The sequence below is a fragment of the Melitaea cinxia genome, chromosome 10 (genome assembly GCF_905220565.1).
Source record: "Melitaea cinxia chromosome 10, ilMelCinx1.1, whole genome shotgun sequence".
Classification (NCBI taxonomy): domain Eukaryota; kingdom Metazoa; phylum Arthropoda; class Insecta; order Lepidoptera; family Nymphalidae; genus Melitaea; species Melitaea cinxia.
In genome coordinates, this window is record NC_059403.1 from 1,384,275 (window position 1) to 1,401,311 (window position 17,037).

At 32.3% G+C, this 17,037-nt stretch overlaps 1 protein-coding gene across 1 annotated transcript in view; it reads right to left on the bottom strand.

Annotated features, from left to right (window-relative positions):
• Positions 1-2,665: 2,665 nt before the first annotated feature.
• Positions 2,666-17,037, bottom strand: part of LOC123657150 (sodium-independent sulfate anion transporter-like) — an 84,797-nt gene continuing 70,425 nt past the window's right edge. The window contains exons 10-11 of the mRNA XM_045592729.1: positions 5,866-6,010; positions 2,666-2,788 (exon numbers count right to left, since the gene is read on the bottom strand). Coding sequence (XP_045448685.1) covers positions 2,739-2,788; positions 5,866-6,010 — 195 coding nt within the window. The 3' untranslated portion in view covers positions 2,666-2,738. The remainder of the gene's footprint in view (positions 2,789-5,865; positions 6,011-17,037) is intronic.

Sequence of the window (17,037 nt, forward strand, 5' to 3'; positions counted from 1 at the left end):
TGAATCAAGTTTCAATAACTATGACTAATTTCCAAATAACTCTAATCTACACAAATAAATAAAACTTTATTGTCTGTTTGGAATATTTAAATAACCGCTTTTTACTAAATGTCTTTAGATGTATACACAGTACATATACCAAAACAATATTTTTACAATTTTTTTCTGTCTCAATATATTCAAAAATGTTTTGACTCTCTGTTTGTCTGTCTGTCTGTCTCTCTGTTTGTTCGGGCTAATCTCTGAAACGGGTGGACCGATTTTAACAGGACTTTCTCTGGCAGATAGCTGACATAGTAAGGAGTAAGTTACTTTTATTTTGGAAATCAATTTTTTTTTTTTTATGACTGCGAATTCCACGCGGGCTTTTTTTAAATTCTACGCGGACAAAGTCGCGAACACAGCTAGCTTACAAATAAAATTAAAACACTCATTGATATCCATTAAAAAAATGTACTATGAGTGTTCCTATCTTTAGCAGAATATCCGTCCTCTTGAAATGTATTTCATTAGCATGTTGTTGGGAAACGAGTTAGGGTAAAAGGATGAGTTCGGCCTCTTACTGGGCTCTTTAGCAGTTACAATTAGGGGCAGACAGATTATTGAAAACCGTCGTAAATCCGCCAATCCCCAGAAGCTGTGGATTAACCTTTACATTGTTCTCTTTAATTAAAGGTCTTTACAGAAAATTTGTATTTGTATAAGAATACTATTTATGAAAACGTAATCGAAACTCCTAGAAGAAATATGTGGCACGCCGAGGATCAAGAGATATGTATGAGCATTTCTCTGTAAACAGGACAACTTTAAGCTTACTTTTGTTTCAGCAAACAGTTCCCTGATTAGTTTATTTTTATCATAGGTCAAGATCTTTTTTTTAATTATTATCACTGGAAAAGCTTAAAGAGCATACCAAAAACTACGTAAAAATGAAGGGTAATTGTATTAAAATGATTGTTATTAAGTCATGTTTAAATAACAGGAGACTGTGCGTAAAATTGGGATCAAATTTACCATTACTTTTTGTAGTTGAATTCTCAGATTAAAAAATAATTAATCTATATATTGCGAATAAAAAGTATATTATATTTTAAACATTATAAATAGGTATGAGATTTGAGCTTGTGATTGTTGAGATTTTGCCAGGGTACTGTTTTACGACAAGCAAAGGACTGTTTTTTGAACATTATAAAAACGTTTTTGATGTAATTTACTTTATTTTAATGCATAATTTACTTTGGAGAACAAAAATTTTGTAATTACATTTTTCAATTAAGTACAAAATATACAATGAACTATATTTTTCATATTCCATCGGCCTGAAACCGTCAGTCACCCAGATTACAGAAAAATGTCCAATACTTATATAGATATATCAAAAATGTGTTATAAGTGTGTAATTATATTGATTATATAAACGTCAACTAAATTCTAATTGCTTCTGTGTACACAGCCGTAACAAAGTTTATACATATGTTTCAGAATGTTATTAGTTAAAATTTTACTTTACTTGAATATAATAAGTGGAAATTTATTATAGTGCCATTCGCTTCAACAACAACATACTTATAGAGATAGTGATTCTACCAGCGTAATGGACATTTCTGTAAGATGTTCGTTTTTATGATGTGTTAAAACATTAACATAGAAATAAAATGTATTATATTAGTTTTACTTGACGCCGCGTTGGCGCAACGGTCACAGCCATGGATTCTACCTATTGCCCTGGCGGTTGCGGGTTCGATCCCCGCACATAACAAACATTTGTATCGGCCACACAGATGCTTGCCGTGGTCTGGGTGTTTGTGCAATCCTTGTGGGTCTCCCCACCGTGCTTCGGAGAGCACGTAAAGCCGTCGGTCCCGGTTGTTATCATGTACACCTGATAGCGATCGTTACTCATAGTAGGAAATATATCTGCCAACCCGCATTGGAGCAGCGTGGTGGATTAAGCTCTGATCCTTCTCCTACATGGGGAAAGAGGCCTATGCCTAGTAGTGAGATATTACAGGCTGAAGCGTATATTACTTTTTCAGGAATCTGGACCGTTTTTAGAACCATATATATTTTATTGAAATAAAAAGAATAGTGCGTTAAAGGGTTAATTTGCCAGTAAAATCAAGCTTGAAAAATCTTTATCGGGGCCAAAAATAGAAACACTGATGGAAAAATAAAATGTGATTTGTGAAATTAATCTCATTTAAAATATAATAAATAATATATACGTTATCTGTCATTTGTGGTACTTTTTCCTTGCAACAGTTTTAGAAACAAAATTGCATTTTTAAGGCTACCAGGCAATAATGGATGACGTCATAAGACGCGCAGTAAGCCGCTGTTTCCTTACCGGCCATTGGTGCTCACCGCGCATATATTATCGTTTTATTGAACGAATCGATTATAATAGATTTTAATGCAGATATTTTATTTTATTTTAAAATTTAAAACGTCTAAGTTTTCTGAGAATAAAAAACATCTTATTTCATAAAACAGTTTATTCATCACACGATTTTAATACGTTTTTTAATAAACATATTAAGAAAAAACACAAAACGATATCGTCTTCGATACAAGGGCACACACTTTGAAACTTAATAAAAAATATTTACAATTATAAAATAATCAACTATATATTTTTTAGTGATATATTAAATTTCACACACACATAAATATAACTATTGCTAAGATTTTAAAATACAAATAAATTAATATTATAACAAACAAAAAATAATTCTATGTTAAAGTCTGGTATCACTGGTATTACCCGTTTGCGTAGCCATTGTTATTTCTGGAACAATAAAATTCAAATGAGCGGATATAATGAAACGTATTAATTTTAACGTCAGTTATTTTGATAATAAATGGTGTTATTGGTGCCTTAAATGCTAATTCTCTAACAGTACCCAATAAATTATAATACAATAATAAATATTTTGAAACTTCGCTATACTTATAGCGAAATTTTAATCGAGGATAGTTGTTTAATGGCGATAAATGTATTCTAATATTGTAAAGCTGAAAAGTTTTCGAAGTGAAAACTTCTTTTGGCACACCAAACATATTTTTTTTTCGTAGGTAGTAAGTTAGTCTGATGCATCACGCTCTGAGGTGAAAGGCTCGATCGGCTGAACTCGGGACCGCCGCGTGTACCCGAGCGAGAAAGATACAGACAGCTGCTCTTCGCTGCTGAACGGTGGAAGTGTCGATCGGGTGAACTCGGGACTTATTGCGTTATTGCTTGATTGCGATTGCCAGTAAAGTTTTCATTTCTGACATGCGGTCTTAAGCACACACTCTATTTTTTATTTTATTGTTAATCGTTTGTTTGAGCGCGGTAATTTCAGGAACAGCTCGGGAAAGCTTTAGACTATTTAATGTTTTTTTTTTTTTCATAATTAACGCTGGTCAAACAACGGGACAGAGCCAGTTGTTATAATAACTGTAACATTTGTGTTGTTATTTATACATTTTATTACAAAATAAGGATGTATAAATATAAGTGTGTTAAAATTTTTAGCGTATTTCTATTATTACAACGTATACGGTACGTAGGTATTATTTGTATTTAAATAAACAGAAATTAAATTAAAATTGTTTACATAAAAAAATGTACAAATAAATATACAAAGAGACGATAATATAAAAATAGTTAAATACTTCATATTTGAATTATTATTCCAATAACAATGCAATTAGAAGTAGTTAATATAACTGCTGAAAGAGAAATTAAACTATACGATAAGTGAAAGTCTAATTAAATAATCTATCTTAGCATTAAGTTAAATATGTACCTACTCATCATAATAGTGAATAAGTGGTGGATAAAGCTCCAATTATACTCCTACATGGAGAAAGAGATATATGCCCAGCAGTGGGATATCACAAGCTGAATAAGCTATTAAATATATAATACTATCTTTTACCCGCGGCTTCGCTCGCATTGATTTTTTTTTACACACATACACACATCAACCTATCGCAGTCCACTGCTGGACATAGGCCTCCACAAGTTCGTGCCAAAAATGGCGTGAACTCATGTGTTTTGCCCATAATCACCACGCTGGGCTGGCGGGTTGGTGACCGCAGGGCTGGCTTTTTTGAACCGAAGACGCTAGTGCCCATCTTAGACCTGTGTATTTCAAAGCTAGCATTTGGATGGTTATCCCGCCACCGGTTGGCTTTTTAAGTTCCAAGGTGGTAGTGGAATTGTGTTATCCCTTAATCACCTCTTACGACAGCCACGGGAAGAGAGGGGGTGGCGATATTCTTTACTGCCGTAATCACATAGCAATTTAACAACAATAGAACAATTTAACTAACTAATGTAATAAGTATATTCACTATTAGAACTGTGAGAGCATATTAGTTGACAATAAGCATAAGTATCAAACTTATATGACCCGAATATAAATAACGTAAATTTAAGAGACAAATCCTTAGATACGAAGTAAGCTGCGAATCCACTCCCCTGGCAGATATTAGAAGGCGAAACGTGAACATCGCCTCGGGCGTTAGGTTAGTTCGTTATTATACACGGACGGAACACGAAGCAAAATAATTGCTCCGCTGAGATACTTTCAAAAGATTGTTTTGTTTCTTTCTCTAAAACGGAAATGTTCTTACGGAATCTTATCTATGTAATAAATGTTGAGGAAATTGGCTAGAACCATTTTTTGTTTCGTTTTTAACACTATTTTCGTAACATGGTAACATATTTGAACTAATCCATGGTAAACGGTGTTGGTGTTACGTTAAGTACTTTGTCTTTTTATACTAATTGTATTTATTCTCTGTTGTGTGTTTCCTTCCATTGTAATACTTTTATTTTACCCAAATAAAGAAGAAAAACATCTGTGTGTACTTATGTAAGCACGTAAGAAGTTATACTTCATTGGCTAGCTAACGTCACGTTGCTAACTTCTTCTTTGACTAGCTAACTTTAGGGTGTCGGTATGCGCACGAATCGTAAAAATTTACTCTCACCATTTTTCCCTAACACGCCAAAAGAAGAATTACTTTTAAAAAAACATTAAGTTATGAATAATTTCAGTCACATTAAGTTAGATGAAATGCTCGGGTGTTGACAAATATACAAATTACCCGATATGAAAACCACAGCAGAATATTCAGGACACTTTTGTAGTTAACCTTTTTTGACCAGAAATACAAAATTAATTTAAACATTAACATAGTTTTACACACATTTGTTTATACTTCTCATAAAAAATGACCAAAATATTAAAATACTAAAAAACATCAAACAAAATTTCTCACCCTAACCACAGTCCAAGAAAATATTAACAGAAGCTTAAGATATAGTTTAGGATCGAATAACAAAAATATAGGTGGAGATATTTAGACATAAAAACCATTTGACAAATATAAAACGGAAAAAAAATCACATTTTCACATTCAACTAACATTTTTTGCGTTGTACACACTTTGGGAGTTCACTCCTTAAAAATCGATTTAGATATAAGGCCCTCAGTAAAATAAAAATATGAGGAGTAAAATTGAACGAATAGCCTCGTTACGTTTCAATTCTAATGGGTTCTTTGATTCGGTTATTTACCATTTGATACGGCATTAATCTTTTTCTCAGACTAGTTAGCCTTTTTGTGCCTATTTAGACAGTCGATCTAGAGGAGTAAACTCCAGTCGTGCGTCGGAGTTGACTTAATAACTCTTTTTTTAAATCAATTTTTTTTTCATATGTAACCAAATAAATACTGTTCTAAATTCATAAGAATGTGAAGGAATATTTGTTATACGAATTTCGAAACAATCCATTGTTGCCATTCCTCTTCATTACAAAGAAATAATCAGTCACATAAGATATATATACAACGGCTTGTGTAAACTTACCCATTAAAAGGAGCCCGAGTTGTTCCGTATCACAGAACAATGGATCTTGAATTACGCTGTTGAGTTGTTCCTTGATGTTTGGACTCGCGTCGCACCACACCACGCGTCCATTACGCGACCATTCTTGAACGAGCATCTTGATACTCTAAAAATAATTATATTACAACTGAGGTAAGCCACAACAGGAAATTTTCTGCTCGAAATATGGAGCAGTCCGACTGGGGTTGTACCTCGACCGTACAGAAGATCACAGCTAAATAATACTGTTTTCAAGCAGTATTGTGTTCCTGTGGTGAGTAAGGTGACCAGAGCTCCAGGGGGAATTGGGAATGCGGTCGGCAACGCGCTTGCGATGCTTCTGGTGTTGCAGTCTTGCGTCTATAAGCTACGAAAATCACTTTCCGACCTAGTTATATATAAAAAAAGAACCAAACAGGCATATGATATGCCTGATGGTAAGCGGATACCGTGGGTGCTATAATGCCAGGAGCATTACGAGCGCGTTGCAGACCCTATTCCTGACACTTTCCAGAAGCTCTGGTCACTTTACTCACCACAGGAACACAGCTTTAGTTGAGAGCAGTATTATTCAGCTTTGATCTTCTGTAAAGTTGAGGTGCTTCCCCGGTCGGGCTGCTCCATATTTTAAGCAAAATATTTTCTGATATGCTGTACCTCTATGAAATAATATTTTAAAAATATATCTCTTTTCGAGCATATATATATATATATATATATATATATATATTGCATACATTAATCGCCGTGTAATAATTGATTACTAAAATGCCAATCTTATGGATTGATGAATGCTTGACATTAAATAAGTCATAAATCGTTATCATTAACTCGCCTTGTTATAGTTTTATTGCATTCATAATTAAATATAGCGTATACTTCATTAGTCTATCCTTGGTCTTTGAATTATAATATAGTAAATTATTATTTGAGGATGCTGTGGCACCCAAGTCACGGGTTTTTAAGTCCTAGTTTTCTATGAAATATATAAAAACTTTACAAATAAAATTTCTTATTCTTATAAAAACCCGCACAATCAAATTATTCTAGAAAATTGAAATGTTATATATTAATTATATTACAAGTAATTTAAGCTTCCCGACTGTATCAATGCTAAGCATTAAATTATTTTAGTATGAAAATAAGTTTGTATTTTTTTCCATTTTACTGTATTTTTTTGTGTTTATTTTACTTTTTTACACATGTTTTATTTAACTTCATTTAATTTTAAAAATTTGGATTGTCGTATTAGTTTTTTTTTATAAATTTTACTGTGTTATATTTTATATATGTATCTTTAAAAAATAATAATAAAGATTAAGTTAATATAATAAATCAATAAATAAATGAACGCTTTTCACTCCACGGCCCCCAGTAGGATCTTTTTCTGTGTCAGGGGTCCGGAAACACACACAATACACAAACACAAACGCCCAGACCACGGCAGACATCTATATTGCCTAAGTAAGTATAAGTGTCTGTTGTGAGCGAGGATCGAACCCGCAACCGGCAGAGCAACGACTAGTGCTGTGACCGATGCGCCAATGAGTCATTGAAATAATATAAATAATTGCAAAAATTATGTCACCTACAAAGTTATATTCTTTTTTTAAACCTGTTAAAATATTCGATCGCCTGTATCTAATTTGTTTTGGCTATTAAAAAATTATAGATATAATTGACCGGATTTTGAACTATTAATGCGAATGAATTTAAGATAAGCACGAGGTTATATTGTTGCTATTGTGAGAATTATAATAAAAGAGTATTGCTTTAATGAAATTTACATTAAATATACAAGTATTATAAAAATTACGTTTGAAAGGAATTTCAAAAGAAATTCTTGTAATACTCATAATACAACATCATTATATTTCAGATATTATGTTAAGGTAAAAAAAATTCAAAGAATTGCTATTCCGAAGCTCGTATTTACGATCTGAAGGGATATAATAACACGGAATCTAATTAAATTGTCGAATAATAACAAAAGGTAAGTCTAACTAGCGGTTGTTTGTTGCTAAGCTCGTCTTGTTTACAAAATTAATTAAATGTATAATTTTTTCGAATACCGGAAATTCGTGTCGTGTACTAGGTATATGTTCATTAGGATTTTTTTTTACTCTTCCCAGAGTCATTTCAGATGCTTCAACTTATAATTATATCATTTAGGCGAATAAAACTAAATGTGCAGACAATTGTACCAGTTGCTATTTTTCGGACACCTAAATTTTTTATAAAAAAAAGAAACCCTAATTTACTCGTTTCACTACAACCTCACAAACTTATTGTTTGAATTTTGAATATAATACATAAAATTCTCGTGTCACAGTGTTAGGGGCCAAACTCCTCCGAAACGGGCAAATTTTTGTGAATATTTGGTAGGTCTAAGAATCGGTCGTAAGGTATTTTTGATTCCCCTAAGTTGTAAGGTTGGTCCCACCACAAAATATTTCTTTTTTTTTTGGTAATTTTGTTTTTTTTTTTTTTTTTTTTTTTTTAATTACATTATTGGCATTGAAAAATACCTACAATCCTAACTTTTCCAACCTGCTACAAGCAACCTCTATTTTTTTTATATCGTTTAGTGGCAAAACAACATTTGTCTGGTCAGCTAGTATTATAAACTTATGTATTATCATCTTGCTAGGATTTCGTTTCTAATAAATTAAACTTTTCTTATTCGTTTAACTTAAACTATGCTTATTTTTTTCAACCTAAACAAATAAATCATATGAATGCGATTGAGTTACATAATGTCGTTATGATTGGACAAGTTCACTATTCACATATCTACTAGAAAATGACTTTGTATTCTGAACTCTGAGATTATCCTTTATATTTCTTTAAAATATTTTAAAAGATACCCGTAAAAAAGGAAACATTACATGCATATTTTATCTAGAAAAAACTGACTCGTAAATGTGGTAAATAAAAAATTAAATAGACTTAATTTAATAATATAATAACCCTTTACTCGTTATCATTGGCATTCAACGTATGCAACATTCGGCATTTTAACTTTCATTTAGCGATTGAGCAATTACTACAGCTTTCCGATGATGCTATAATAACGACAATCAGTCAAACGATGCATGAAATATTTCGTATTAAATGGACAGCGTTAAAATATACACCAAGTATTACACTACCACGCTTAGGTAAAAGGCAGTAAAGTAAAAATATCGAAATGTGAAACATTTGTGTCGTCTTGAATTTGTTTGAACTTAATAAATTTTATTTGTTATATTAGTATAGGTTTGATAAAGTTGATTTAGAAATATTATTTCTACAAATTGATATCATAAAAGAAATGTAATGTAATCAAATTTTAAATAAAAACAGTAAAAAACGGTTCCTGCCTCTTACCAAAGCGCGGCCGTATTGATATAGGTGGGTATGTACGTTTAGTAAATTTATAGTTATTTAATGTATATTAACACTCAAATTAATATTTAAAATTAAACTTTAAGAATTCTGTACACGCATTGAATACTGTAGCCTAAATAGTGTTTTTTTCTTGTAGTTTAATCAATGATAAAAAAACGTGAAGTAATAAAGCTGAGCTAAAGTGACCTTTGAGTACCCAAGTCTTTTGCAAGAAAGAGATAGCTGTATTTTCAAATAGCATGTTAATCATTCCTAAGGTCTAAACTAAGTCGCTTGTCGAAGTTATGATACACACTTTTTTGTTATTTTTATCTTTCTGTCAAACAGACATGTTTATGTGTATTTAGGACACTTATCAGGGCACAATTACTGAATAAATTCAAACGAAGCAAAAGCTTTTGACGAACATGAAAACTAGATACTTTTAATCCCAAACTTCAGTATGATTCCCTTGGGAGATGTAAGTCAAAATTTTATTTTTATTTATTTGATTTATTTATTTATTAATTTAATGTAATGTACTTTGTTGTAAATATTTAAAAAGCTGTCCACTTTAATTCACATATTTTTTTGTTACTAATGATATATTTTAATGATTGTCCTATCAATATTTTAAGATCTTTCATGTCTTTAGTTCATTAAAAAAGAGTCATCTTAAGCATTGAATTTCAGAAAATACTCTAGTTTAGGGGTGTAAGTATTTGTATTAGTTTCAATTTTTTTATGTTAAATTAAGTTTCGCATTCAGCTTGAAGACCCTACTGCTGGGTATAGGCCTTTTTCTACGTGTAAGAGAAGAATTGGAGCTTAATATAGCACGCTGCTCCACTGTGTGTTGATGGGTATGTTCCCTACTATGAGTAACGATCGTCATCAGGTATTTATGATAACATCCAAGACCGACAGATTAACGTGCTCTCCGAGACACGGTGGGGAGACCCACTAGGACATCATCCGAACCGGAAAGAAATATTTGTACAAGTAATCCATCGCCAATAGTCGGTGCTTTAGGCAACTATATTAAGTTTAATATATAGAATTTATGAAAACGGAATCAAAATTATACAAAGTCGCAGACACACAGTATACATACATATTATCCATAACAAAATACCTTTTATAAAATTAAGTCAAACAATCTGCACACCAAACCATTTAAAGCCTATCATTGGACAATGTATGTATCCTGCACCAGCTCGATCTAATAAATAAATTCCCTAAATACATTATATTAAAAGCGACAAGATTGACATAATTGACTTAAATATCGAATTAATTAACAGTACAATATGAAAATAGCACGATAATTAAACGAGATGCGCTCGGATCAGTTTAATGTGAACCGCAGACCGCGAGTCAAATCACATGCATGTTGATATGGAGACCGCAAAACCGTTTGCATTTTCACCTTTATCCTACGCGTTTGAATAAGCTCGGTTAGGCGACGTTATATACTGCATAGTTATTGTGTTTAATAACATTTAGATAAAAATTAGTTTAGGTATGGCACAACAGGAAGTATTATGCGCGAGATCTGGGACTAATAATACGGCTGTCAATAGTGTTCCTGAGAGTGATTATGATATTAATATTATAAACGCGAAAGTTTGTATGTATGGATGTATGGATGTTTGTTCCTCTTTCACGCAAAAACTACCGAATGGACTTTAATGAAAGTATAAAATAATTAGAATAACTCAAAGGCTTTAATTTTTAAAGATATTGTGTGAATTGTCCAAAATATAACGATAATTGTCAAGTAAGTCGGAAAAAATCTACCATCTGCGAGATATTCTTGCGTACGCTGCAAAATCTGTAGAGTTTACACGTATATAATGTATAAGAGAAATGTTTATCTTAATTAGTCCTACAAAAAAATCCACGACAGCATATATCAATCTTTTATGAGTAAGCCATTATCGCAAAAACAGTGAACCATAAATACAATAAAAATTGATAATACATTTCTAATGTGGTGTGTGGTGTGCCGAGTAGAATAGCACCACCCCCTTTCTTCCCATGGGGATCGTAAACGGCGACCGAAATATAAAGCTGATCCAAAATCATCAGGGTACTGGAGAAGGAAAACTTCATTTGAAACCCGGAATGGAATCTCCGTCAAGCATTCGTGGCATAGCTCTAAAATGCGAAAGACTCCTGCAGCTGAACTGGCTCCACACGTATCGACTCGTCGTTCCTGTGGGCCTAGCCAGTGAGGTCGAAAGGGTGGCGCAGAGCTTAGGCAACTCTGCGTTTTCCTGAAGACTGTCCTAGGCAAAACACAGTGTCTTTCTAACACTGTCTAAATCGTCTGCAATAGATGGATTAAGGACAATGATTTCTAATGTACATTTGGTAGTGACAAATTGTTTTTTTTGTCACAGAACCAATTTTGATAAATTTTGGTATAAAAATAGATAGTGAGAAAATAATAAGCTACTCGAAGTAACCTAATCCTGCGCAGACGAAGTCGCAGGTACTAGCTAGTGGTGGCATAAGTATCAGATTGGCCGTATATTTGTTTTACACTCTAGTCATGTAAAAATGATATTTTTAACTAAAGCTAGCACCAACTTCGTTAGTCACATAAGACGAATGGTTCTGGACTGATTTGTGTTTTTTTAACAGTTTTTTTTAAGTGACATTATTGGTTCCATAGAGGAGTTGTGACTTAATCACGAATTCTCAAACGTTCGATAGGACTCTTCAAAGAGCGTTTGAAATTAAAGAGTCCAAAGTTGTGGATAGAATTGTTACTTTGATTACTGTATTATACTGCCTCTTCTTATTTTTGCTACTTTCTGAAGATGTTCTAGATTTTTTTCCATACTTAATAGTATAAAAAATTATGTTGTTACATAAAACATTGTGTATACAAAAAAAAAATTGTACACGAAAATTAGGAACTGATGATTGATTTGACCCCAATCAACATTTATTACTTGTGTAAATGACATGTAAATGACATTGAAATTTCATACAGTACAGCGATATCGCATATGGATGAACATTACAATACTTATTAGCAGTCAAACATACGAACACTATGTGTGTCTGCGTGTGTGTGTGTGTGTGTGTGTGTGTGTGTGTTGTGTGTGTGTGTGTGTGTGTGTATGTGTATTTGGAGAAGTACACGTCATTTTCTGCTCAAATGTGGTGAGATAGATGTCACCATATTTATTCTATGCCTATTCGTATATTTAACGTACCACGTGCCCACAGTTCCGAGCTTCGAGATGTAAAATGTTATCATTATATGTATTTTAATACATATAAATTTTACGAACACAATAAGCATGTATGCACCTTTACAAAATATAACGAGTTCCATAAAAATACATGGTTTTACAGCAGAAAGGACCACAAAAGCTTCTATCGGTATTTACCGACATGGGTAAAAAACTTTTATAACGGATATTACATTTTACCGCTCCTACTATTCTGTATTCATGATTTTAATTTTGCTGCATACTCTCATTTTAAAGCATTATTATATTTTATATAAAATATGCTTCACAGTTAAAGCAATCCACTAACTATACAAACAGAATGTTTTCACATACTTTTCATTACTTGCACATACAAATGCGATAATAATAAAATTCATTTGAAAAACGAAGACAATTGCGTAGTTTTTTATAGTATGTACATATAATAAAATAGTAGGAAAGTCAAAACTGTACATTGAATATTTTTTAAAAGAATACTTGGGGTGTGATCGACAATCGATACCGAAGCCAAAAATATAATTTTTAGAATTTTTGTCTGTTTGTCTGTATGTATGTCCGGGATAAACTCAAAAAGTACCGCATGGATTTACTTCAAATTTGGCTTGAATATTTTTAAGAAGTCGGATCAACATATAGGCTACATATTATCATGCTATCACCTACCGGGAACGAGCAGTGAATCTTTATTTCCTTAACGCATTGTGTAACAACGTGTAATCTAACGACGCATATTTGAATGTTGTTGTTATTATGTTAATAACCATGCTATAAGCTAGCTTCACACTATAAAAATCACGCAATATAAGTAACTAAGCCGATAAACATAATTAAATGAATATAAGTAGACAAGACAATTTGAAAGTAGCGCCATCTATGAGATTTTTCTGTAGATATGAAATGTAAAGAAGAAACGGGTAAATGAATGTTATTTTAAAAGGCATAATCGTAGGTATTTTTAGTGCTGTATAGCGTTCACGCAGACGACGTCGCGGGCAGCAGCTAGTATGTTCTAAGTCTCTAAGTCATTTCTTTAAATGAAAGTAGCACTAAACAAGTTTAGTGTATTAAAAAATTGAGCGTATCAGTTATATATATTTTTACGATTTCCGTCACTAGCAGTTAAGTTACAATTAGTTTTATTTAGTTAAGCTAGCAATTAAGTTACACGTACAACTTATTCGTAAATGCGTTATTACAGCTCACGCTTCTAAAGCAATTAAATTGTCTACGTAAGTTTTATTGGACGCATATACAAAAATTAAGATTTTTTATCAACTGCTATAATCTACAGGTCATTATAATATATTCGATCTAATTTAATAGTTTGCTTAAATTTATGATTCTCCATCTCTTTGACTTTAATAATGAATCTGAGGTTCATACAAACGAAAAATTCGTAACAGAAGCTAGTTAAATAGATTTGCGAGTAAATTAAGACTTTAATTTTTAACGTTCTACGTTCACAGGAAATGAAATTGTACTTACTACAAACAGTATGTAAATCTGAAAAGTTCAATAGATTTTTGTCGTAAAAGTTATGCATTTAAGTCAAAATCAAAAAGCTTAAAAAGCACTTTCGAAACGTCATTTGCAAATTAAAATTTTAAAGTGATTATTATGTTTAAAAGTAAAGCTATCACCAATTTGAAATGAAAATTATGCAGGCAAAAATCGGCAAGAAACTCCGCAGTTACTCTTTTGAAAATAATATATAAACTGTGTTTTAGTACAAAATTAGTAATATCTTGCACGAAATACAGCGTCACTAAGTCCACGTGTATTTATTGTCTATGTAATACTGCATCGAATTATAAGATTTATTATTAATTTATTTTTAATACAAACTTTAAATTTATTTTGAGTCAAACGCAAATCGTTTGTGAGGTTCTAAACATTTTTGAATATCTTATCAAAAATTGACAGCTCCAGCGTGTTAAATGTTTAGAATTCCTAATGTGTGGGTAACACAAAAAATAAAATCGTAGATGTTTAATGGGGTTTTATTATACATTTTTTTTAAATATATAGACTAGCACTTGACTGCGATCTCACCAGATGGCAAGTGAAGATGCAGCCTAAGGTGGTGCGCGCTTGCCTAGAAGATGCCTATTCACTCTAGATTTAAAGATACCCAAGTTATAGTTCATTGGAAAAACGGAAGCCGGAAGGGCATTCCAAATTTGCAAACATGGCAATATAATATATATAACTCATTTCAAATACATTAATTTTCAAAAAAATTAACATCTACAAATGTTAGATATAACACCAGCGGCACGATACAGTTTAGATGCACTACACTTCAATACATTCGTCATTATACTCGTATATTTTAGATTAAAATAAGCTTAGTCATATATAACGATCTCGCGGTCAGCAAACTGTTCTAGCGAGAAAAATAATCTCAGTTTCTAATAGAAATTTGTTACTATGCCAATTAATTCATACTATATCCACAACCACAATTGTTTAAAAAAAATTGTTTGGTTGGTTTTTTAAAATAATGAGATGAGAAATTTCTTTCTTATTAAATACATGTGCATTGTAACCCGTAGTGGAATTATGAATTATACTCCAATCTTTCTCCTACACAGAGAAAGATGACTATGCCCAGCAGTGGGATGCTATAAGCTGAATATTTTGAAGTAAAACTTCTTTTAAATCGTTGCGATTTGAAACTCGATGAAACGATAAATACGTCTAAGAAAGAAACTAACACATAAATGTATCTATACTTCTATACTAATATTATAAAGAGGTGAAGTTTATAACTTTGTTTGTATGTAGGGGGTAATCTTCGCAAATACTGATCCGATCATGAAAATTATTTCACTAACAGAAAGCTACACTGTTAAGGAGTGACATAGGCTATATTTTATTGTAATTTAACAAAAAATTCAGTAAATAAGAAAGAGATTAAAATATAATAACAAAATGGTAAATAAACTAGCGCCATCTATCGCCATTAGAAAACAATTTATTAGTCTTTCGACGTTATTAATTTAGTCTTATTTTAGTTTATCGACGACGTTTTCTCGATTTTTGATAGATGGCGTTGGAGCAATATTATTTATTTAAGTGCTATAAAATTTGTTCTTTAAAGTATGTTATTTGGTTAATATAATAATAATTAACGCCCAACGATGTGGGCACGGGTCGGCTAGTAGGATATAAACAGATAGAATACGTTACTGCTTCAGCGACGCGTATTGCATCGCCCTTACGACGTTTTTCACAAGACCGTGATCGTCGTCGATAGAACAAATTAATAGCAACGGCATACCATCCTACGACTTATCAGAAGTTTTACTTCTATCATTACATCATTACAGCCTATACAGTCCACTGCTGGACATAGGCCTCCACAAGTTTACGCCAAAAATAACGTGAACTCATGTGTTTTGCCCATAATCACCACGCTGGGCAGGCGGGTTGGTGACCGCAGTACTGGCTTTGTCGCACCGAAGACGCTGCTGCCCGTTTTCGGCCTGTGTATTTCAAAGCCAGCAGTTGGATGGTTATACCGCCATCCGTCGGCTTTTTAAGTTCCAAGGTGGTAGCGGAACTGTGCTATCCCTTAGTCGCCTCTTACGACACCTACGGGAAGAGAGGGGGTGGCTACATTCTTTAGTACCGTAGCCACACAGTACAGTAGTTTTACTTCTACCGTGTGTGAATTGCAGACACAAACTTTTTTCTTATTTCTAAATCAAATTTTAACAGCTCTTAAGCTAACTCTGCATTTAAGTATAGAATTGTTAGCACAATCCCCTATTCTAGTGTATTGCATTTTTGTCGATATGCAATATAATATCCGAATGTCGAGACGTGAATATTTTCTGATGTTTTTCGTACATCGTCGAGCATGAAATAAATTTTTAGAGAAATATAGAACTTAAAATTTAGCGGCGTTTGTTGGATTTGAGGCCACGATTTTACGTTTAAAATCCACTGGGTCATGACTTATTTTTTTTATTTTTTTTTTACTACTCAAATTTTATAAAATTAAATTCATCAGGAAAATAGTATTTTTTTACTCTTTCTATCTCTCTCTCTTTTATATGTACGAGTTCGTATTGATTAAAAAGTATTACATAATATAAATTAATACGCTCAGATCGTCAGTTGCGTCAAACTTTTATATATTTCATGTTTATTTTAGGAAAGCGCTGCTAGATTGGTTTTATAAATGGAAGTTAGCCAGCACTCGTAAAATTTTAAATCTGACTGATCTCATGCATATTCTATCAAATACGCCACTGATAAGAAAATATATATATATTTAAAATAAAGCGTAAAAATCGGATTGATTGTGCAATTTAAAGCGGTTTGTCGTCTTTGTTTAGTAACAAACTAGACATTTCTTACAGTTTTACGTTTAAAGACCAACTTAAGTTGTGGTGATAAGGATTATGTTTGTTTTTTTTTATAATAATTATATCAACATATAATAATATGAACACTATCCGCTTCACCTTTTCACTAGTGACCGTTTACGCTAATTGTCATATATCGGTATATATCAGATAAAAGT